At 48.3% G+C, this 24267-nt stretch overlaps 1 protein-coding gene across 5 annotated transcripts in view; it reads right to left on the bottom strand.

Moving 5' to 3' along the window:
• SMARCD3 (SWI/SNF related, matrix associated, actin dependent regulator of chromatin, subfamily d, member 3) overlaps nt 1–22238 on the bottom strand; it is a 72739-nt gene extending 50501 nt beyond the window's left edge. The window contains exons 1-4 of one of the 5 annotated variants that reach the window (XM_064640254.1): nt 22133–22238; nt 19440–19630; nt 17183–17264; nt 16856–16922 (exon numbers count right to left, since the gene is read on the bottom strand). In XM_064640254.1, coding sequence (XP_064496324.1) covers nt 16856–16921 — 66 coding nt within the window. In that variant the 5' untranslated portion in view covers nt 16922; nt 17183–17264; nt 19440–19630; nt 22133–22238. Of the gene's footprint in view, nt 1–16855; nt 16923–17182; nt 17265–19439; nt 19631–20882; nt 21840–22132 lie in introns of those variants that run through there. The other 4 variants (XM_064640238.1, XM_064640242.1, XM_064640247.1 and 1 more) reach the window with 4 other exon arrangements.
• Between the last annotated feature and the right edge of the window lie 2029 nt (nt 22239–24267).

The raw sequence follows: 24267 nt of genomic DNA, 5'->3' as shown, positions 1-24267 counted from the left end.
GTGTCCAGGAAAACTACTGTGCCAGGCATTTGCACAAATGGGTAAAGGTTACAGTGCAAGAATGTCTTCTCCCATGTTAAGAGAAACAGCATATAATTTAATTTTAAAATGTTTTTCTAATTTCCCAACTTTTTTTTTCATACAACTGTAGGAAATAATTGTCAGCGTTCTTTAAAAAAGTTCATGGTTCAACCCAAGTCTTCCCCAACTGCTGCAAGTACCCAGCCATCTCGCCTGGAAGATCTCCGTGCCATGGGGCTCCCTACAAGGCTCGTGTTTCTCCACTGGTTCTTGGAGGCTGAGCAAGCACTGGGGTCAGTTCATGCCACCAGCTGGTCACTACCAGCAGGTCACTACCAGCTGATCACTACCAGCTCACTTCATGCCATGTTCCCAGCCTGTCTGATTTCAGAGAAAGGCTGACATCCTTCCTCAGTCCCTCCTGGGGCCCCAAGAGCCCACCTGGTCTGCTGGGTGTGTGTGCTTTGGTTTTATTTCTGTGCTGTTACTCAGGCTTTTCAGGCTGTTAAACTGCAATGGTCAGGTTAGAAAAGAGAAGAACCAAGTTGTTGTTTTAGGGACACAGACTTGCAGCTGTTTGCAATTTTTTGATCTGTGGGTAGTTACAGAAGTACATGAAGGTGCTGGTTTCCTTAAGCAGGCATGGTTTCCCTCATCCAGTTTTCATTAAAGTCAGCAGCACTCTGTTCACTGAAACTCAAAATATTCCCAACAGTTTTGGAATTGATGCAATATGGCACAGAAAACATGCTGAAACTGGACAGAAAATATCCGAAGACTGAGGCTCTGCTTAGTCTAAAGGAATGACCACTTATTCCTGAGTTCAAAATTACTCAATATGCTCATGAACAGTACAGATAATCAACTAGAGAACACGCTTATTAAATTTCCTAGCAACATATGGTTTGGAGGGGTTACAGGTTTGCTACAAGAGAATATTTAAATCCTGAGAACCTGGAGATACGTCCTGTTTTTTCAAACCACAGTTCAATCAGAAACAGTGCAAGGTTCCACATCAGAATAGAAATCAACAACTGTCTAAACAGAAGATGGGGAAAAATTGGCTGAAGAGTTTTTTTTTCTGAAGAAATATCTGTGGTTATAATAGATCATAAAATAAATGTGAGTTATCAATATGACACTGACACAAAATAAGCAGATAAACCCACAGAAGAGCAGGAACTGCAGGAATGCTGCCCCACTGCTCTCATCCCCTTGGTGGCAGCATAAGCAGTGTCAACGATACTCTAGATTCTTCTTTTTCTCCTCATTTTGTCTCTCCTCCTTCCCTGCATCCCTTGAGCTCTCTAGGGCACAAGCTGTCCCAGCTCAACACTTCCCTGAGGCTGCAAATTAAATTTTGCCAGAATTGCGGAGGAACTCTTCCAAAGCAATCCTGTTGTGGTATTAATTGTCAGTGTCCCAACCAGACCAGCCTTTGCACTTGCATCTCTGAGCATTAGAGGAAATGTGGGAAACAGCAGCATGGTTCAGGGGAGAACAGTAAGTGACAAGAACTGTTAGGCCCAAAAAATAAAGAGAAAACAACAGTCGTTAGGTATCCAAAAGGGTGCTGCAAATACAGGGAAGAGCTGCTCCCCATACACACAGTACAGGAAATAATGGATTAAAATTTCTCCCATGAAGATTTATGTTCGATATTAAGGAATAGCACAACAGTGACACTAGAGATGTTCTGGGATAGTTTGTCCAGCAAGGATGGGAATCTCCATTGCCAAAGATCTTTCAAGAACGGGTTAGACTAGCATCTGTCCAGAGTAATGCAGGTGGTGTAAATTCTGAGTTGGGGCAGGACAAAGGACCAGATGACTTCCAGAAGTTCCTTTTGCCTTATTTCCCTATGGAAACTGTATGGAATTTCATAAGACAAAGATAAGCCTTTTTTTTCTATGCACAGTAGTTTCCCTTGACAGATTTCACAGATCTCATGCAAAAAAGTCTAAACTGATCAAAAAGGGTCCCTTAAATTTTTCTGGGGGGAAAAAGTACACATCTGATTGTAATGGCAATGTAAGAATGAGGAATATGCATATGCCGAATGCTACCAGTTATCCGCGGGGATTCCCAAGTGCCATACAGCTTTTATACTGCGGCTTTTTCCTCTCTCCTGGACTCCCAGATCTTGCATCACTGTCCCACAGACCCTTCTTTCTGTGTTAGGCCTTTCCACTGTTTCTAAAATCTGTCTGCAGCAAAGAAATAACACAAGCAATTTGCAGTACACATCGAGAAAGAAAGAAGACTTGAAATAAAGGCAAAAAAATTAATAAGTGAGGGCAAAGAAAAGTGTTTGTCTCAGTCTTCAGAGGTTCCAAACATTATGCTGCAGAGGTAGAGAGATAATGACAAATTTACCTCCTGACCATTTAAAAAGTAATCAAAGGCAACAGCAGGGATGTCAGGAGATGGAAATATATAGATAATACTGTAGGATGCAAAATAATGAGTCATCAGAATTATCATGTCATCAACCATACTTGTATTTTAGCCAGCTCTGTACAATTCTGCATGACCTCATGGTAAGCTGTCCAGCCCTATTCTACCTTCACCTCAACAAACCTCCTTTACACAGCCTGTGCAGGGACAGCTATGCACAGTTCACACACCTGAGCAAAGAACCAGAGCTCTGCAGGCAAGGCCACAGTGCCCATCTGCTGACCTAGGGCAGGGCAGAGCCGAGTGTGAGAGGTTAGTAGGAAGACTTTGGTCCTGCAAGGAGAAGAGCTAGCAGTATGGATTTCAGTTTTTCAAAAGTGAAGGAAATAGAGGAATTCTTGGTGGGAAATCCTGGTGGAGCAGAGAAAACGCCTATCAACAACTACCTCCAAACCAACTGCCCCTAGTCCAAAAAGTAAGTATCTTCCCTGTATTTGATGGTTAGAACGATGACTTTGGGGTACGTTTGTAAGAGCATCATAAAGGATTCACCTGCTGTCATTCACTGACAGGAAACAGCTGAGGGAACCGCTGGGTCAGCAACTGGGAACTGCTGGTTCTTCCCTGTGAGGGTGGCGATCCCCTGGCACAGGCTGCCCAGAAAAGCTGTGGCTGCCCTATCCCTGGAAGTATTCAAATCTTGGCTGGACAAGGCTTGGAGCAACCTATCTACTGGATGGTCTTTAAGGTCCCTTCCAAACCAAACCATTCTAGGATTCTCTGATTCTATGTATAATCAATAGCAACCATGTCACATATAACCCTTTCTGACATAAATTTATTGCACAGCACTTTAATTTCATAGGGGACAGCTGCTATGAATTCTTGAGTTTTGTATATGTAGCTATTTCCATTTATTATTTTACCAACATTATCCTTAATGGTTAATTTTTTGTCTGATGTTTATGCTTTGAAGCATTTCTATACAGCAGTCACACCCACTCTCGACTCCTCCTTTTGTCAGACTAAACAAGTGAAACTGTTATTTGTTCTCTTAAAATTGAGTGCCCATTTCTCATCATTCCATCAGCCTTTTTCCTGTCAGTGCCAGTTAACCTGGCTAGAATGAGAGCAGACAGAACTGCACCTCCAGTCTCCAGGCCACATCCTTGTGTGGCATTAACAGTTCTCTCACCAGCAGAAATCTTCCAAGCCTCTCTAGGCCCACAGCTGCCTTCCACAGCATCCTGGCAGTGACAACCTCGCATTCTCCTACGCATGGACTGATGTACTGGGCTGTTCTTCCTTCCTAATCACTGCCATTAGACCACGTCTTGTGTACAGTGCTGACTCCTGGGACAGGACCCCAACCACCAGATAGCAGCTGCTTTCTGTTTGTGCAGTTGAGAGTCAAGTGGTTCTCCCCATGTAACTATAACTATCTATTTTGCATCAGCAGCAAATTTAGTTATTAGACTGCCTATTTTTGTGCTGTGGGCATTACTGAAAATATTAAATTACATCAATTCCAAGGCAGATCCTGAAGAAACTGCAATGTCTTTTGTGTCTTCTTTACTGAGCTCTGTACCTATGCTGCAGTTCTGCTACTACCTCTCTTCTGAGTCTCAGCCAGATTTTCAGATAGCACTGTATCAAAGGCTTCACCCAAGTCTACACAACTAAGACATTAATTCCTTTGTGTAGAAAATTAGTTATCTAAGAAAGAGTAGGTTAATAAACTTAGGATGCTTTTTCATACCATGCACATGCTCCTTGTGCTCAGTTATTTTCTCTTTTAAAAATCATTCTTTAGCCTTGCATGGACTTAGTTGCAAGTAAATGCAACTGCCTTTAGTACTCTTGTCCTTCTGTATTTTAAGAAAACCTACAGGACTGCCTGTTTGTCAGGAAAAACAAATTTAAAGTCTGTTTTGATTAATATTAGTAATGCTAGGAATTATGTCCTATTCTCACTGAAAATCATTTGAAAAGTGCCTATAGTTTAAGCAAATCAATAGTAAGTAAATATAGACTGAAGGATGTATTAATATGCAAAGCTGCATAAGAACTGAGCACTAGGAGGCTGGAGAAAGCACAGAACCAAAGAAGGAAAACAGAGCAATCTTGGCATGGACTGTCTCATAAATCTAGCTCACACTTCAACTGCACTGGTAGAACAATTAACAGGGGAATACAACCACATCAGCCTTAGAGCATGGTGGAATTGAGAGCAAGGAATAGTAGTAATCATAAAAAAACTGCATTGCCAGACAAGCCCAAATGTCTTTTTAAATTATTTTATTTGGCAGAATAATTGCAACAATTACAAGCAGGTTACTCCAAAAAAGTCAATCTCAAATGGTACCTGATTACAGCAAACATCAATGGCTTTGGAAATTGCAGCCAGTGGGAAATGGCAAATGTGACTTAAAGGCAATATAGTAAAACATCATCCTATGCCTGAAATTCTTAATAGGAACATAATTTGTATGTAATTTGTGTGTAACATTACTGAAAGGTTATAAAGAAATAATAAAAACAAGTGGAAGGAAAGTGGCTACTAAGGACTCCAACTGATTGTTACACACAGATTGTTTTACCATCTTCAAAGATCTAAGAGATGGAAGTAAAAGACATGCAGATTAAATCCTCACAAGAAGATTTTAGAGAAGTTTCACAACCAGCCAAGACAGAGGATAAAAAACCCCCTCAATTGGGCCTAAAGTGTTAGACAGGAGATTTAAGCTGGAAAAATTCAAGCTGGTGGTGGAAGATAAATCCTGAGGTGGAAGAACTGCACTATGTCTGTTGAGCAGGTAGGATGGTTTGCTAATCTTTTCAGAGTCCATTCACCCCGTACATAAACACATGTATGAAATCACAGGACCACGAGCACAGCAGTTTGTGGCCCCAAGACACGATCCCGGCGCTTGGGCTCCAGCTGGGCTTTCGACTGAGGCTCCTTCTGAGCGACATTGTTTGGCAGCAGTGGAACCGTCTGGCTCCAGCACAGCACAGCAGTTTGTCTGCTGTCTCCCTCACCAGAGCGCAGGCACAGTGGGCTGGCAGCTCCCAGCTAGAGCAACAGCCTGCCCTCAGCAACGGGGTCACAGCAACGCACGGTGTGACCCCAGGAAACAGCACGTGGGAATGACAGGGCGCATGAGTGGGGGAACAAGTTACTTGTTAAATCAGCTTCAAAACACGTGTAGAAGAAACACAGGCAGAAGAAACATAAGTTGAATCATTATGGCATTCGGTGCTTTTCAAAACAAAAGTTTCTGGTGGAGAACTTGCACAGCAGAAGGGCTTGTTTGTGCGTGGCCATGAACTGTCAGAGGGAGAAGGGGTGTGTGTTCCACCTTATGTCACATCCTCTGCCACATGTCACAATTCTTCCCATTCTTGGGATTCGGTAGCTTCTGATGCCTGAGAGTATGAGGAGGTACAGCTAAGAACAGTGTAGTCTCTGACCTTTAGAGCTCTCAGATGAAGTTAACAGATGGAAATAGGAGCCCAGTGGAACAGAGAGCTCCAGCCATCCCGACAGGCAGGGACTTGGCACAGCAGCTGTCTGGCTACACTTGTTTGGAATAGCCACCAAATTCCTACCCTGTGCACCCCATCCTTGGCACCTGTTTTCTGATCAATTTACACCCAGCCTGCAACTTGAAACCATAGAAACAATGCACTTGTGGGGGATTTTGAGTACCCTGTTCTCTCTTGGGAAATAACTATGGTTCCTTCTTCAAAGAGATTCCCTAGTGCTCCAGTGCCACAGCCAAGCTGGTACATGGACACATGATACAGCAACACTGAGTGTTAGTTATAAATATGATGCCAAATAATAGCACATAAATCTCTGCTAAGGTTATAGAGAGAAAAGCTTTCTAAATTATTAGTTAAAAGTCTGAAATACCTTGAAAATTAAAAAAATATTTCTTTAAATTCCTTTAGTTAAGATCTTGAACATTAATTTCCAGTAGGGTATTCACCTAATCTAAACAAGCACAAAACAAACTTTAAAAATTAGTGAAAAGTTTCTGTAACGGAAGGTTAATCACTATTATTCCAACCATAAGAAATACAGGGAGCAGAATCTTGCCCAAGAAATATTCAACACAAAAAAAAGCTTGTTGTATTTCTGTTCTTCAGAAAAACTTCTTTTGTCTATCATGTAACTGATTCTTTCTTACTGCATCCAATCTTTATCAACAATTCCTCTTGGCTGATTTTTTCTTAACACTTACTCCTTTTTTAATTTTCAGTTTCTCCACTTCCTTCTATTTGAGTCAATCCTTCCTTTCCCCAGTTCAAGCTCCTGCCATTGCATATCACACCACTGCAATTCTGTCTTTTCTGAACTTGGCAAATACTTTTTTCACTCTGATTTAAATCCACCTGGAATGCCACTGGCAAAAATTTGCTCTGAAACTGTCTAAATGCCACAAACAGGAGTAAAAAGGCCCAATTCTGTATCACTGCCTGATGCATTTGCTGATTTTACCATGCCCTGCACCTGCTTTGCCACACACTTCTCATGCCACTCAACTCCAGGATGCCTTGTCTTGTCCAAAGAGTCAATAGTCACAATTCCCCATGAGAATTAATTTAATAAAAAATCAGTTGCAGACCTACACCTCTTGTTATGGCCTTATTTTAAGGCTTAGCATTGATCTCCCCTTATCCTTCAACTCCATTTGTCTACCAAAGGACCAGTGCTGTGAACCCTCTTGCCTGCCTGCAGGACACAGTTCTCTGACATTTCAAACAAGACAAAGCCCTGAAGAACACCCAGAGAATGAGTGTTTTGTCTGGCAGCTGGTAAAGAATGGATGACATATAGCTCAAATACTTAGTATTTCAGCTCCTGATCCTGTTGCAGTCTCCCAGAATAAAAATGGTCAGGATCCTCCCTGCAACAAAGCACGTGAGAGAGCAGGAAGCAGTCAAATGCTCTTTCTGTCATTTGCCTCTGGCTGGGGGACAGAAAGCCCTCACTCCCTCTCTTCAGACTGGTGAAGCTGTGATGTGTTCTCTTGATTCCTACAACAGCACAGTGTCTGCTCCCAGAGTGACAGCCCACCTCTCCCTCCTCACAGGAAGCTTCCAATCATCCACACACTGTCACTGATGCTCTCTCTGACCCCTTTCCATCCTGAACATGCACTGAATTCCAAGGTGACTACAATCACAGCACAGGACAGGAGTGCTGTGATGGCTGAAGACAGACTTTCTAGGAAGGGCAGGCTGGGGGCGAGGAGGGGGAGCCGCCCTTCAGCCGAGTGCAGCTGGAGCACACGGAGCTCCACCTTGGCACGGACAGAGAATCAGCTGAGAGCTCAGGGCCAGAGGGAGGGCCAGAGTTAGGAGGCAGACTAAGACATATGCTGTGGTGGGAGTCTGCTCTGGACCACCTGCTGCAGGTGAAGTAGTGAGACCACAGAGAGCAGGAAAAATCCCCAAGTTCACAATCTCTCGTCTGTGGTCCTCATGGGAGACTTCAGCCACTCCAGTATCTGCTGCGGGGATAACAGAGCGAGGCACGAGCAATCCCTGAGGCTTCTGGGGCACACTGAAGATGACTGAGGAGCAGACAAGGACAGGTGGCCTGCTGGACATGCAAGAACTGGTCAGGAATGTGAGGGTCCAGAGCAGCCTTGGCTGGACCACAAGATGGAGCATTTCAAGAACACAAGAGGACAAAGCAGGGTAGAAAACAGGATCACAGCCCTAGACTTCTGGAGACCAGACTTTGACCTATTCAGGGATCTGACTTTGAGTTAAGGCCTTGGAAAGAAGAGGGTTCCAGGAGATCTGGTTGATTTTCAAAGATCATCTCCTCCAAATTCAAGACTGTTTCACCCCACAGGCAGGAAAATAACCAAAAGCAGCAGGAGGCCTGCATGCATGAACAAGGAGCTCCTGACTGAGCTCAAGCATTACAAGAGGCCAAAGCAGGGACAGGTGACTCAGGACGAATACACTGTCCAAGCATGCAGGGGTGCAATTAGGATAACAAAAGCCCACCTGGAGCTGAATCTGGTGAGGAACAGGAAGGGCAGACAGAAAAGCTTTTACAAATATCTCAGCAGTAAAAGACAGACATGGAAGAATGTGGGCTTACTTGGGAGGGGACTTGCTGAGAACAAACACAGAAAAGGTTGAAGTACTGAATGCCTTCTTTGCCTCTTTCTTTACTGGCAAGATTGGCCATCAAAAATCCCAGGCTTCTGAGACAACTAAGAAAGTCTGGAGCAAGGAAGACTTGCCCTAGGTGAAGGAAGACAAGATTAGGGAATGTTTAAACCAGCTGGACAGGTTTTTACTTAAAAAAGGTGGCCTAGAGACCAACTTCATTCCATCCCTGCAGATATTCAAAAGTTCACTGAACTTGATACTCAGCAAGTTGTTCATGGTGATCCAGCTCCGAGGAAGAAGGCTGGACCACACTATTTCCAGAGGTCCCTTTTAACTTCAACCATTCTATGATTTTATGATTCCTCTCAGGAAAGATTTAAGCATTACGAGAAATTCAGTCAACTTGCCCAGTCAACATGCAGTTGATTCACGGGAGGAACCGCAGCCTGGAGACTGGAGCAGAAACAAGGCAAAGACAAAACACCTAGAGTGCCCTTACCTGGAAGCATATATGCCAGTTCAGGAACAGCAACTGAAAATGCTTTTTACCTTAACAGGTAGGTATCAGGGGGCAAAACAGTAGCATAATGAAGGTAAATAATATATTTCTATTTTGCTATCCTTTAATGCAGGACTAGGAAGAAGCTACTGGAATGAAAAGCAGGCCATTGATAAAAAAAATTAAAACAAACACTGCTTAGTAATACCTATAGGAAATGCATAGAAATGCATGCAAAATGCTACTTCTAAAATAATTTTCCCAGTTCATCTCTTTGAAGTGATCACTGTTCCCATAGTGCTTCTGCATCCCACGTCTCATATTTAAAAAAGATAAAAACATCAAACCATGCTTGCATCATACTTCTGGTACCTGCTAAATATAAGTTTGCTCCCTTAGAAGAGCATCAGGGGGGTTTAGAAGTGGTGCCTATTACACATAATTTTTTCACTGTATTAGCAGTTCTTATGTGGTGGATCTAGTGCAGGTAGACCTGTCAGTGCCTCTGCACAGTTCTTTTCTCCTTTCAGACACCAGAAAGGATTGCTGAGATGCAGACACCCTGCATTTACTTTGTTTCCTGTTTTTCAGATTTGTCTGTCCACTCCTTTGAAAGAATCAGTATCAGACACTCTCTGATGCCTCTCAGGATAACAAAAGTCCTGCTTTTCTTATGGAGGGCTGCAAAGAAGTCTTTAATGCTGGCAATTAGGGACTCAGGAAGGAACTCCTCAGATGGAACAACACAATCTGTTTTACATAGGGAGCAGGAACAGTACCACATTATTGCAGCTCACTCCTCCTTTTCAGATGCAGGATCAGAGCACTTGAATGTGCCAACAGCCTCTGCTCCAGGTATGAACTACAAAGAGCTGTGAGCCTTTGCTGCTGAGCTCTGCACAGCCTCCCTGAGCAGCCTTGGTCCATTGCCATGGGAACAGACACATGCCTTCCTGTTGCCAAGGAGACAGCCACTGCTTTTAGAGACTGGTGAACACTGTGCCCAAATCATTTCAGCATCTTTAAGATCATAAGGAGCTTTATACAGTCATAATCACCTCCCCCAGTTATACACATCAATCATCCTCCCATTCGTATTTTTCAGAAAATGTTTTAAGCATTTTGCTATAATACGTCAGATTATGTCTAATATCTGGTTTTGATATCAACGTTTAAAATGACATTGCCAACCTACACACCTCTGTATGCCTGCAAATCTTTTCTCCTGTTCTGTAGCTCTTCCAATTCACTCTCACTGATCTAACATGCAGTAAAACTGATTCCTTCCTCTCCTTGGGTTTCCTGTGGTCTAGACCTGTGCTTCCACACAAACTGGTTGATAAAGCCAGTGTCCATCTGAACGGGTCTGTAAAGGCGGGCTCTGTACGCTGGAGGCCTCAGGGTGGCAGTGCCGGACAGCAGCACGTGGCAGATTCCCGCTGTGTTCCCGAGCTTTGCTGTCAGCCTGGGAGCAGCTCTGTGCACCCGGGGTCAGCACGGTCACTACAGCTCAGCATGGCCAGGGTCAGCACGGCCACTGCAGGTCCATACAGCTGGGGTCAGCACAGCCACTGCAGGTCCATAGAGCTGGGGTCAGCATGGCCACTGCAGGTCCATACAGCTGGGGTCAGCATGGCCAGGGTCAGGGTCAGCATGGCCACTGCAGGTCCATACAGCTGGGGTCAGCATGGCCACTGCAGGTCCGTACAGCTGGGGTCAGCATGGCCACTGCAGGTCCGTACAGCTGGGGTCAGCATGGCCACTGCAGGTCCATACAGCTGGGGTCAGCATGGCCACTGCAGGTCCGTACAGCTGGGGTCAGCATGGCCACTGCAGGTCCATAGAGCTGGAGTCAGCACAGCCACTGCAGGTCCATACAGCTGGGGTCAGCATGGCCACTGCAGGTCCATACAGCTGGGGTCAGCATGGCCACTGCAGGTCCATACAGCTGGGGTCAGCATGGCCAGGGTCAGCACAGCCAGGTCAGCACAGCTGGGGGGTAAGCATGGATGCTGCCCCAGCAGTTCCCCACTGCTGCTCTGTGGCCACCTCGGCCAGTTCACCAGAGAGAGGTTCTACAGCCTGGGACCTCGGTGGAGGTGGGATCTGCAGCCACGCAGGAGCAGCAAGGTAGTTCCCTGGGCCACAGGACACAGTGCCCACTGCACTGCTGGTGCCACCCCGTCCCTTTTCACAGTCTTTCCTCCCTCACAACCTTTTTCCCATCTTTCTGAAAAAACTGCACTGACAGTCGAGATTTGCAATTTGGGGAGGGAGCATCCACTGAAACAGGGGCCCTCTGCTCCCATGTACCTGATGTTAGGAAGGAGAGACAGCTGGAGACTGGGCCCAAAGGAGCAGTGGATAGCATGTCCCATAATGGAGCCTGAAGGGTTGGCATTTCTGGCAGCAGAGAGGCCCCTTCTCCACCCTCAATTTCTAGAATGAGTATAGTACCCTAAGAGTGAAGGGGAACACAGTCCAGTTACTAATCACAGAATAGAATTACAGAATCATTTAGGTTGGAAAAGACCTTCAAGGTCACCAAGTCCAACATAAGCCCAGCACTGCCAAAGCCACCACTAAACCATGTCCCCAAGCACCATGTCTACATGTCTTTTAAATCCCTACATGAATGGTGATCCCACCACTTCCCTGAGCAGCTGGTGCCAGGTTTTCACAACCCTTTTGGTAAAGAAATATTTCCTGACAACTTCAGGCTGTTTCCTCTTGTCCTGTCCCTTGTTCCCTGGGAGCAGAGCCCGACCCCCCCCAGCTCCCCCCTCCTGTCAGGGGGTTGCAGAGCCAGAAGGTCCCCCCTGAGCCTCCTTTTCTCCAGGCTGAGCCCCCCCAGCTCCCTCAGCCACTCCCAGTGCTCCAGCCTCTTCCCCAGCTCCATTCCCTTCCCTACACACACTCCAGCCCCTCAATGTCCTTCTTGTGGGGGGCACAGAACTGCCCCCAGGATTTGAGGAGGTGCCTCAGCAGTGCCAGCACAGGGACAGGCACTGCCCTGGGTCTGTGCCCTCACTGAGACTCGTACGGCCCAGGTGCCATTGGCCTTCCTGCCCACCTGGGCACACCTGGCTCATGTCCAGCCGCTGTCACCGGCACCACTGGGCAGTTTTACAGCCACTCTGCCCCAGCCAACCCCTGGAGGGGGTTGTGTTGACCCAAGGACAGCACCCGGGCACTTGGTGCTGCTGAACCTCAGACCATTCCTGAAGCCAAAAACCACTTCCTAAACAAACCGAAACTACTTCCCACCATTTCTTTTTCCTACCTGTTTTTCCTACAGGAGCATGAGTAGGTGGCAGGCAAAAGAGGTTAAGTTGTCCTGGATAAAGAAGCTCTGCATGTACAGCTTTTTTCCACAGCACTTCTGCCATACTCTGCTACTGTCTGTTTTTTGTTTCCTAATCTGTATTTGATGTCAAAACAACCCCCAAGCCCACTTCCAGAATGCTGGTCATTCACATGAGCTCCTTACCCCTACCTCTATCACTTATCCTTTTCTGTATTTTCCTACCTTTTTCAAGGCTCTGCTTCCTAGCCCAGCACTGCTCCTCTGCCTTCTGACCCCTCCTTAAGCTGAGTGCTCCAACAAGCACTCAGGTGACATTTCCATACTGATGCAAAAGTGTGTAGCTGCCAGCTCTGACTGAAAGCAGAGGTGCACAGGAACAACAGGCTATGCAGCAGGCACAGATCAAAGAGAGTCCAGATGTGATGCGTGGAACAGACCTCCACAGAGCAGTTCAAGGAGCGAAAGAAGAGGAGAGGGAAGATGAGTCCTATGTGACTGTGCAATCTGAAGAGCCAGAAGCCACAAGAGCATTTTCAAAACATTGAAGTACAATATGCTGACAGGCCCACTCTTATATTTATATGACCTAACAAAGAATTCTAATCCTAATAAAACAGGGGCACAACAGAGAATAGAACAAGAACGTAACAGACTCATGAGGTACCATTTGTCTCTGTAGAAGACACACTGACTCCTTACCTGCACTGGCATGCTAACACACCAAGCCTTGGGACAAAAGACAGGACTTCACTAATTACAACTTCATGTGCAATTTACATCGCTAATGATATTAACAGATGAGAATGGCTGCAGCCTTGACAGAAGCATTCACTCAGAATATAAAATCTGAGCTTTGAAGAGCCTGACAGAAGACATTACAGAACATGGTATCTGTCAGTAGTTCTCTCCCACTTTTATCACACTGCAGCTGGTGCTGGTCACATCTCTAAAAGCAGAATTACTAACCATACAGATATGGAAAGACCAGGTACAAAAAAATCCTCTTAGGAAGAGGAACTGAAGCAGAATGCTTGTTTACATTGCAGAGGAGGGGGGAAACACAGAATTAAAACTATCACTGAGAAGAAAGGAGCACATGATCTTGTAGCAGAAGAACTAGAGGACCACAAACAAAACCAGAGGACAGTAAGTTCAAAATCAACAAAAGCTTTTTGATGCAAAATAGTCAGCCTGGGGCACTAACTGCCATAGGACTTGCCAAGAGACTCTGAAGATGTAAAAAGCAGTTACTAGGTGCCGTAGTTTGAGACCCCCAAAAATCCAATTTCCAAGTCCAAGCCCCCCTCCCACAATTTGCTTCAGTGTGAGAGGGTTTTCCAGACATAACACAAGACTCAGTATGGGGGGAAGGGAATTATATTACAATTATTACTTAAATGAATACTATAACACATTATATACACAATCCTAACTATCTCTCCTATGGTAAAGCAATATTTATATTAGACCAAGTCCCTCCTCTCCCTCCAATAAAAGTTCAGAAGGGAGGAAGGAAAGATCCTTTCCACTTTCAGGGCAGCAGTGTCTCTCCTCTTCAATGCAGCAGTCGTAGCTGGAGTTGTTGTAGCTGGAAGATTTCTCTCTTCATTACAATACAAGGGGTCTTCTCTCACCCCTCTCACCCCTTCGGCTCCAACCGAAGGTCTCTCTCCCATGGGCTGCAAAGCAGGGACAAAACTTGCTTCACCACAGTCATATCACCAAGTGCAGGGCATCCCGTGAAAGTCCCTTCCTCAGGAGATTCAGGTTCCTTCTGAGTCAGTACATTTAGGGCAGCTCTCAGTTCAGTCTTTGCCCCAAGTGTCCTACCAGAGCTCCTTTGTTCTGTCTCAAACTGCCAGCCTGACAGCAGCAGTGGGGGCAAGGCCACCTCCTCTGCATTCCATCCGGCCCGTTCTGATCCAGCTTCTCAGCTCCTCTCTCCGGTGCTGCTGCATTTCAGGACTCCCTTCAAATGGAAGTCCACTCCTTCCCTTTAAGAGGGGTCTCCAAGGGTTTTTGGGAAAGTAATTCAGTCTTACCCCAAGAACAGTCCCTGCTGAGTTTCTCTGCTCTGTTGCCAGCTCTCCCTCCTTGCAGGTACATCTCTGCATCTCCCAGCCTGGCTATGTGCCATCTCACTGCTTGCCATCTCTTTTGGCTCTCAGCCACAGTTCTCTCTTCGGTGCTGTCTCTGCCGCCTCTTTTCCATCTTCTGCTGCCCACTCACAGCAAGGAAATTTCCTCCAGCTCTTAGCTACAGTACTTGGCCCAGTTTAACACTGTTCCAAGCTCCTGCAGGCCCCAGCCAGGGGGCTGGGGGCTTTGGCCCCCAGTGGGGCTCGCTGGCCTCTACCTCCTCGTGGCTCAGACCATGGCTGCCTCTCTTCCAGCTATGTCATCCTCCTTCTTTTCCGGTCTGGTGTGATATGTTTTAATTTTGCAGGGGTGCTGACTGGGTCAACACCAAGAAACACCACCCCCCTAGGGTTAACCACTTTCCAACTCCAGGGAAAAACCCTTTTTAACCCAGGACACTAGGTAAGGAGTATCCAAGTTTCTGACCTTGTGAGCCACTCAGCAAAATCCATATATGTCAAACGTCCACAAGACACACACCACCAGTTACTTCAGAGGATGCTGGAGACTAAAAGTACCAGACAGTCCACAGCACAGTTATGACAGCAGGTGTCTCTCATGTCCCACCACATTGCCTTGAGCCCCAGCTGGTCTGTGTACACCCCTGGATCCCAGGGAAACCCAGGGATGCTGTTTTTGGCAGTCCACACTGGTTCGCTTCCTTTCTAAGGTAGATCTGGACTACCGAGCACAAAATTGGCACAAGGATTACTTACAAACCACAAATGGATACCCTTGGACTAGAGACTTTCATTCATACGAGAATATCCAGAGTTGTAATGCTCAGTATTAAGTGAACAATGACAAATTTTGTTAAGAAAAAAGCCCACGGAACGAAAGCCAGGCTCTACTGGGAACTAACAGGATGCTTCTGAAGGGCAGCTTACTAATCAATAATGAATCCCTCATTAATGAATCCCTCATTAATCATGAGGGATTTGAAAGACCATTCTAGAGAGATGACTGGGTATTGTTAGACTGATATATCAATAATGTCCCCCATTTTCTAGCCCAAGTTAAACAGCAAATGTAGTTACAGGAAGGGTTAGTAACTAGTCAGACAACACTCAGCAGTGTCATTCAGCACATGAAAATGAATACAAAGTCCTTTCTAATGAACTGGAGCAGGGCAGAACTGTTGGATCAAGCCACCTTACTAAGATGGACCCATTCAAAGTGTGTTTAAAGGCAACGAACGACCTGAGAACAAAGAATGAAAAACATCCCTCTAAGCGGGAGATCATGTCTTGAAAAGTGGAAAACGTGAAAAGGAAGTGGAGATCACAGTGGGAAAACAACTCATACTGTGCCACTCTGTGCCACACTGTGGCAGAGACAGCCAAAGGAACCTTTGGATTTATGAAGAGCAGAAAGCAAGGACAGTAGGATGAGTTTCTCTGTGTACTTCAATCACTAGAGAAATCCATGTTGGAACACTGAATAAAGTAGTGCCAAGTACAGTCCAGAAGTCTGAAAAATGCTGTCCATGAAAGATTTAAGTAATGCAAAATGTTTAATGATCTAAACATAAAGCTGAGATATGAATGCAGTGATAGCATTTAAGGACATTCAATATAGGCACAATCACAAAATCCCAAATGATAAAAAGCTATAAAATGAGATAGAAAAAGAAAGACAGAACAAGAGCCAGTGGACAAGAGATGACATGAACAAACTCTGCCATAAAAGCTGCCACACAGCACCTGCCAGCCGGTAGCACGGCGGGCTCGCTCTCCTACAGGTCAGTGACACCATCCCAACCTTCACCCCTGGCCCTCAGGGCAGTCTTACTGTCACAAACAGGGGATTTACAGAACCAAAGCAGAGGGGCTGGCATGGCCTTTAGAGCTTCAGATCCTTCTGGGCCCCAAGTCAGTACTGACCTGCCAAAGCCATTCTTAAACCCTCCATGGATAGAAGGTCTACAAGCAGTATATTCAATTTTAAGTTTCCAACAGTTAACCAAACTGCAGCTTGTCTTTGTGGGAAGTATAAGGGTCACAGTAAGCACATATGGCAATCCATTAGTGCTCAGTAAAATATGGGTGTCACATGATCCAAAAGTCTCTTTTAGCCGTAAGATCCATTAATCTGTAAACGACCATGAGCAACGTAGATCAACACTCGGCTTCAGGGCTGGTGTTGACACCAGGGCTTCAGCTTCTACAATCATGGGATGTTCTTTGATGAATATTACTGGGGAGAGAGAGGATTCACCATCAGCCAGTTCCCTCAGGACCCTGGCACACGTTTCATCAGCTTTCATGGATGTGTGTATGTCCACGTTCCTCAGACGGTCTAGGATCTGATCTTCTCCTACAATGGGCAAGACTTCATTCCCCAGTCCTTACCTTGAGACTTGGGGACTCCAGAACAGAGCAGAGAACAGAGGCTCCTACGGGACTGTCAGAGGCCATACTGGAAAGGACAGAAGTTTGCCTCTCAAACACTGGAACCAATGAATAGAACCCAATGAATAGAGTTTTTTAAAAAAATGGAAGGAGGACCCAAACAGCTTTACATAAAACTCATGGGGCCCTTGTCCAGCACTGAGGTGCCAGTGCTCTCAAATACATCCAGGTACAGGAACGACAGTATGACTGTTACTTTCACATTTACTCAGCACACATCAAAAACAAGGGCATCACAGACTGTCAATTCACAAAAATCAGACACACCTCACTTGCTGACTTCTGAGGAATATTCCCTGAACAGGACCTACTAGCCAGTGTCTGCATTTTGACAGTATTATAGAAAACCCTGTGAGCAAGAAGAAAAGGCATGTAAATTGTAGATATCTGCTTGTTTCAATGCACTCACGACACTTCTGCATAAATGCAAAACCTGGATAACTCCCTGGGTATAACACCAGAACTCTTAATCCTTTACATTTTAAATTAAGAACCATTCAATTCCTGTAGATGCATCTTTCCAGAAAAGATAACCTCCTGGAATGCTGTTGAGTTTAAGGGGAGACCAGCAAATTCCAGGTTTTAGTCCAAGCACTTTGTTTGGAAACTGATGTGGCAACACTGCACTGGAAGAGGAAAGAGCTCTGAGTGATTGAGAGAACTGAGGGTTACCATTAATATCTTACCTTCATCAAAAAGCTAAAGGAGTTTTAATACACAAGCTCTTCTGATTCCAGTGAGAATTGTGGACTCTCTGCAGGAATATACATTAGCAGGTATTTTCTGCATTAACTTTAACATCAGTGGATTCTTAACAAGCTAATGGGCACAGAGAACATGGCATGTGATAGGTACAGGAACAGGAGGAAATAAGAGTAGGATGTCAGAACTGGAAAAGAAAGAAACTTTCTCAGATGTCAGCTAGAAGAAGCCTTTTGCCACATTTACTGCCTGACACTGAGTGCTCATCTTGAACTCAACACCATCCAGAAGTGCAAACACGAGGGAAAAAATCACAAGAGCAGTTCCTGGTTACCAGGTTATTGTTCTCACTGTCTTTACTTCCAGTTTTTTTCACCGAACATCTGCAGTCACCCCCTTTTTGTCTGGTCTCTCCTCCTGCCAAGCAGCTCTCAGTTTTCAATCATTTGGAACCTCAGTGAGGAGAATTGCCAAACTGTCTTTCAAAAAGGCATACCCTCCCTCAGGGACAGCTGGGAGCTGCTTACAGGTACCCACTGCCATTAAAGACGTGCCAAAGTGAATGGTCCTATAATCCTCCCTGAACTTAGAATCCAAGGGAACACCCAGCTGAACAGAAAAGGACAGAATTGTGACAAAAAAGATAATCACAGAAAACTGGAACAACTCCTTCCAATGAGGATAACTTATCATTTAACCAGCATATCTAGGAATACGGGGGATTTTCTAACACTGTTTATTCCATAGATGACTGCAAAAACTTAAAATGTATGTGCAAGAAAAAAATTATTCTATTATTTGCCTCATTTTCCTATTCCTGTTTCACACCTCCAATACGAGTTGAGATGGGAAATTTTGGTCTGACTCAGCGCACACAGTCCTTAAATTAGCCTGAGTTCCCACTGGCAGGCTGGGGCTGGTACCTCTGTGCCAGGCTTGCCCTGGCTCACCCAGAACCACGCAGGCAGAGGCAGCAGCACTGGGCACTGTGCATACTCTGCAGCTGGCTGTGCAGTACTGTGAGGAAAGGGCCACATCAGGTGACAATAACAAGCCTAATGTGTCTTAAAATAGAAAAATAAAATAGTTATAACCCAAGCTACTTATTTCCAAACCAAAATGGAATGCATTTCTTCTACCAGACAATTTACACAACCAGCGGGGTGACCTGTGCAGGCTGTGAAATGTGAGAAGTCACCAATCCAGCTGTGAAAAAAAAAAGTCCCTTACAGGCACGCTGTGTACCGGCTGGGAAAACAGACAGGTGGATACAGGTGCATATTCACCAGTGGAAGCAATGTGAAGAATGGAACTAATGGTAGAAAATAAATATCTGAGTGGCAGATTTGAGCACCTCGTCATGGAGATGACCAATGCTCATCCAACAACAGCAGATACGGGAGAAGTCTACCACCTGGGAAGAGCTAATTTAAACTTGCTCTGAGAAGCGTGGGAACCCTACAAAACAATTAGCACCTGACAAGAACTAATCACATTTACTTGTGGCAAATGGAGTAATGAATTACCACAAAGAATTCCTGCTACTACTACTCCTCTTAGCAACTGCATCCCCCAATGTCATGTGCTCTGAGCCAGTCTGCTTTGTCAGATCGGCATCTTCCTGCCAGAACTACCACAAACTATCACAGTTGGCTATTCAAAGCACCAGTTTAGGTCCTTTAGGCAAGCTGACAGTTCAGGATTTATTCACAACGTAACATTTCCCATAAGCCCAAAGGCAAACATTTTCCAGCCCTGATACAAAGCACAGACACATCCTTCACAACTACAACAGGTCACTTTTCAAAGAGCTAAAACCTACCTGTACCAGACAAGACAGCTGAACACCTGGAGTCACATCTGTATAGACCAAGAAGAAGCAAGAAACTTATCCTGTGGATGAGGCAGGAGACCAGATATTATGTCATGCTGAATTAGTAGGAGATGTTCTCAATGACCTGAAGTAGCATCAGCTCTAAGGCAAGCAGGATGAGGATGCATTTGGATCCAACTCTGAAAAAAAAAAGCACATTCTGGGTGAGAGGGAAATAATATACAGTATAAATAACATTTCCTAGAACAGCATCAATTCATGGGACACTTCAAAAGCAGCACAACTTGGGGGGGGGAAAGGGGGAAAAGGCAAGAAAGGGGAGATGCAACTGACAGTGGCTCAGGGCTTCTCTGCAGACCCTGCACATGGGGGCACGTCCAGGCTGCCAGGACAGCCATTTTTCCACATGGCCAATCCATGTGGGCTGTTCAACTTCCCCACAAGAGCCAGCCTGAAATTGAGAAGATTGGAAAGAGCATGCAGAAAGTCACCACTTGCCTACAAGTTGTGAACATATTGAGAAGACTGATGAGATCAATAGGGTGGGTAGGATTGGAGGAGATCCCTGGAATTTGCCTGGCCTAACCAAGAAGCAAGAGTATTTTCTCACAAAGGTGTTCTCAGTTGTGTTTCTGCCATCAGACATCTCTGGTCACCCTTGGGAAGGGAGGCCAGTTCAGAAGCATCAACCAAGTCTGCTTGCCTTCATCCTTAAAGAAATCAACTCCTTAAAGGCTACCAGAACACTGCAGCGTTTCAGCAGCCACCATCAGCTGCCCCAGTAGGACGGTGAGAGTGTTGCAGACTGGGAGAACTAATGATCCCACAGATTTAGGGTATAGTTCAGACAGCTTCAGTGTCTGCATACTTATGATAGGTCCCAGAGAAGATGAACCAGAGTAAGAAGGAAAAGAAGCTGGGAAGAGCTGAGCCAGCTGCATGTGCACATACAAAGCCCTGCTGCTCCTGACAGCTCTGTACTGCAGCTGATGAAGAAAAGCAGCATTACAGCAGAACAGGTGTCACCAGCACGCACAGCATTCCCAGGTGTAAGTTCATACCTAGGCATGCAGTTAGACACAACTGTTCAAAGAACAGACAGGCAAGAAAGGGAAGTACGAGCATGACAGTGCCAGCCTGGCCAGTGCCACGCAGCACAAGCAAAGATAACTCCACCAGGGACAGAACCAAGGTTCTGGGTCTAGCGGGGTCAGAACAAGGGAAGAACCAAGGGCAGAAAGAAGATCATGGTGAGTTCTGCTAAAACAGAGCTGAAGTCAAGGAAGGACAGAGCCCAGGCAAGCAGGGGCTAAGGCAAACACCACAGTGGAGGCAGTGCAAGTGAGAAGGGAGAGTGCACAAGGTACAGAAAGGAACATCACTGCGGCACTGAGGAAAAGGAGAGCAAAGGCTGAGTGTTGGGAATCTCACCCTCACCCTGCCTCAGGGGCAAGGCCAGGCCGCAAGTTTCCTCCTCAGAGAGGGGTCAGGGGATTCAGCAAGGGAAGACGGGCTGGCTTTGCTGGTGTTCCCATGGAAAACAGCAGGTCATTGATTGCTCCTGAGACAACACCAGGGAACTGGGTATTTTCAGAAGCTGTAGGACTCCCTTGGATGGGCAGTAGGATGAAGCCAGTCTCTCCAATAAGGGCAGTGCTGACAGCAGCAGGTGAGGATACTGCACAAACACTCTCCCAGGTCATGTTAACTTGGTAGATAACGTTGCTTGCTCCTCAGTCCCCCATTTCAATTCTACCTCAGTCTTCCCAGAAGCAACTTGCACACAGGAACCCTCCAAAGGCCATGGCGATGCAGGAAACAGGAGAGTTCAGGCCTCAGGGAACAGGAGGAAGTGAGCAGCAATCTCCAGCAGCAAGCTCCTGGCACCAGTGAGATGGTTTGTATGTGTGGGAAGTCAGGAAGATCTTCTGGAAGGCCATGCAGAGCACCAGTCTCCTACAGACATGGATCAGTTAGTCCTGAGAGCATCTGGGACCATGTATCTCCCTCTGAAGACAGAACTGAGGGGCAGCTTAGAGGCAGCGAGACAAATGCTCTCTCTCAAAAGCTGCCTTCTCCTGTGTGAAGGCTGGTTGTTCCTGGAGCATCGGAGACAGCGGTCAGTTAGCCACAGGGAAGCGCTGGGTGTGCAGTGTTTCCAGGGACAGGCTGTTAGGAGGACCCCTCCTCTCCAGAGGATCGTGTCAGGACAGGATGGGCAATTCCAGATGAGTGATGGTGTCTCCCGCGGAAAAGTCAGTCCCTGCTAAAGAAGACCCTCCCGAGGGGGCCTGCAGCCCGCACTCGGGAGCGGTAAACGCGCACTGGGCTCCCCCTCTCTGCCCCTCCGAGCCAGCCAAGTCCCTGCGAGGCAGCAAAGCCGCGGCTCGGCCGAGGACGCGAGGCCCGCGCTGGGACATTCGGCGGGGGCTGCACCGCGCAAAGCCAAGTCCGCGGGGAAGAACGGAGAGACCGGCGCCGCAGCCGTCGGATGTTCCAGCTGCGGCTCCGCGGGAGGAGGCACCGCCGGGTCTGCCCTGACTCCGCCGGTCTCCTGGCCGGGCGAGCCGTGCGGGCGCTGCCCCAGTCCGTGCCCGGGCCGGGGCCGCCTGCGGGGCCGTCCCGCAGGCAGAGCTCCCGCGGGTGGCGGGGCGGGGGCGGCGGGGCCGCGCGGCGCTCACCGTCCCGTCCATGCTCCGCTCCCGCCGGGGCCGTCCGAGCGCGGGGCGCCTGCGCGGCGCTGCGGACACCGGCGAGGGACCGTCTGCAAAGCGCGGCTCGCCCGCCGCGCCGGGGAGAGGGTCCCGCTGCGGGAGCGCCCGGCCCCGGCCCCGCCGCTGCGGCGGGAGGGCGGTGCGGCCGCGGCCCCTGCCCCGCTCCCAGACCCGCGGGGGCGGCGCGGCGCGGAGCTCCTCCCGGGGACGGGCGGGAGCAGCGCCCACACCCTTCCAGCGCCGCCGGCCGCCCCGGTTCTGCCGCGTCGGGAGAGCTGGAGAGAGGGACGGACGGGCTGCGGGGCCGCCACAGCCCCCAGTCCCTACCACCGCTAGGCCCCGCCGCCACAGAGCCCCGCGCCACCCCCCCCAGCGCCCCTCACCGCCGGCAGACCCCCGTCCCCGCGGCAGCCCCGCCGCCCCCGCCCCGCACTCACCGCCGCCCCCGCCCCGCGCGGCCCCGCCGCGCTCGCGCCGCTCCCGCCCCGCCGCAGCCTCCGCGCGCTCCACAGCGCCGCCTGCCGGCCGCGCTCGCGCCCGCCCGCAGAGCCCCCGCCCAGCGCGGCCCGGGCCCGGTACCGGTGCCAGCCCTGCCTGTGCCCGGTACCGGTGCCAGCCCTGCCCGTGCCCGGTACCGGTGCCAGCCCTGCCCGTGCCCGGTACCAGCCCTGCCTGTGCCCGGTCGTGCCCGGTACCGGTGCCAGCCCTGCCCGCCCTGCCCGTGCCCGGTACCGGTGCCAGCCCTGCCTGTGCCCGGTACCGGTGCCAGCCCTGCCCGGGCCCGGTACCGGTGCCACCCCTGCCCGCCCTGCCCGTGCCCGGTACCAGCCCTGCCTGTGCCCGGCCGTGCCCGGTACCGGTGCCAGCCCTGCCCGCCCTGCCCGTGCCCGGTACCAGCCCTGCCTGTGCCCGGTACCGGTGCCAGCCCTGCCCGCCCTGTCCGTGCCCGGTACCGGTGCCAGCCCTGCCCGCCCTGTCCGTGCCCGGTACCGATGCCAGCCCTGCCCACCCTGCCTGTGCCCGGCCGTGCCCGGTACCGGTGCCAGCCCTGCCCACCCTGCCTGTGCCCGGCCGTGCCCGGTACCGGTGCCAGCCCTGCCCGGGCCCGGTACCGGCCCTGTCCACGCCTGGCACCGGCCGCTCGCAGCAGAGCTCGACAGCCCTGCCGGCTGATACCAAGCGGGGCTCACAACGGCTGCGGCAAAGCCGGGGCTCAGCAGGACACGGTGAGAATTCCTGCACGGCCGTAATGGGATGAGGGTAGCTCAAAGGCACGTCTGATCCTTCAAATGCAGAACCAGCCCAGAGCTGCGATCCACTATCCACACGATATTCCTTGTCTTAAGAAGCTGGTGATTCCCAAAGGGTGAAGATAAGGGTGCTGGGCCTGGCAGACCATGGGTCTGTGGTGCAGTGCCAATTATAATGGGAAAAGGAAAACTGCTTCACGAACACAGACCATCTCTATGATGTGCACTTTGACAGAGTAAGGTGAAGGTACCCTCAGTGTGACCTGTGGGAGTCCTGTGGTCCATGAGGATGAGGAGGGCAGTTTGGACAGGATGAGCACTGACAGTGAATACTTTGGGATGATGCTCCAAGGAGCTGCAAGGAAGCAGTGAAAGGACTGAGCTCCATCAGGGAGCCAAGCAAGCCTGCCAGCTCCTCATGTTCAAAAATGGTTTAAGCCTAAAAGATGAAGTAAAACATTGTAAAGATTATAAAGTGTATTTAGGTCTCTCTGGCACAAATACATGCATTCATCTTTTCCACTGCATTTTTCATCTGTCACATTTTCAAGCTTTTTCTACAGTTACTTGCACCAGCAAAACACAGTTGCAAATGGAAAATGAGTTTCTGTTACCTGTCAGCAGCAACGGTTCAGCGTGCATGCTGAGAAGTTAAGGTACCTTAAGTGCTCAGAACATCCAGGAAAGAGCCTGAAATGGGAATATGAGAGGGTGACTGTCTTGGCCAAGGTACAGGACTCGGGAGGGGTGAGCCCTGGGACAGCAGGGCACAAAAGCACCTGGTATAGTGGTTCAGGCCAGGACTCCTGGCAGGAGACTCAACTGGCACTTGTACCTGGACATGCTCTGAAG

This window comes from Pseudopipra pipra, chromosome 1 (assembly GCF_036250125.1).
Source record: "Pseudopipra pipra isolate bDixPip1 chromosome 1, bDixPip1.hap1, whole genome shotgun sequence".
In the NCBI taxonomy this organism is placed as follows: domain Eukaryota; kingdom Metazoa; phylum Chordata; class Aves; order Passeriformes; family Pipridae; genus Pseudopipra; species Pseudopipra pipra.
Note: the sequence above shows the minus strand (reverse complement) of the source record. Positions and strands in the feature narration are given on the sequence as shown.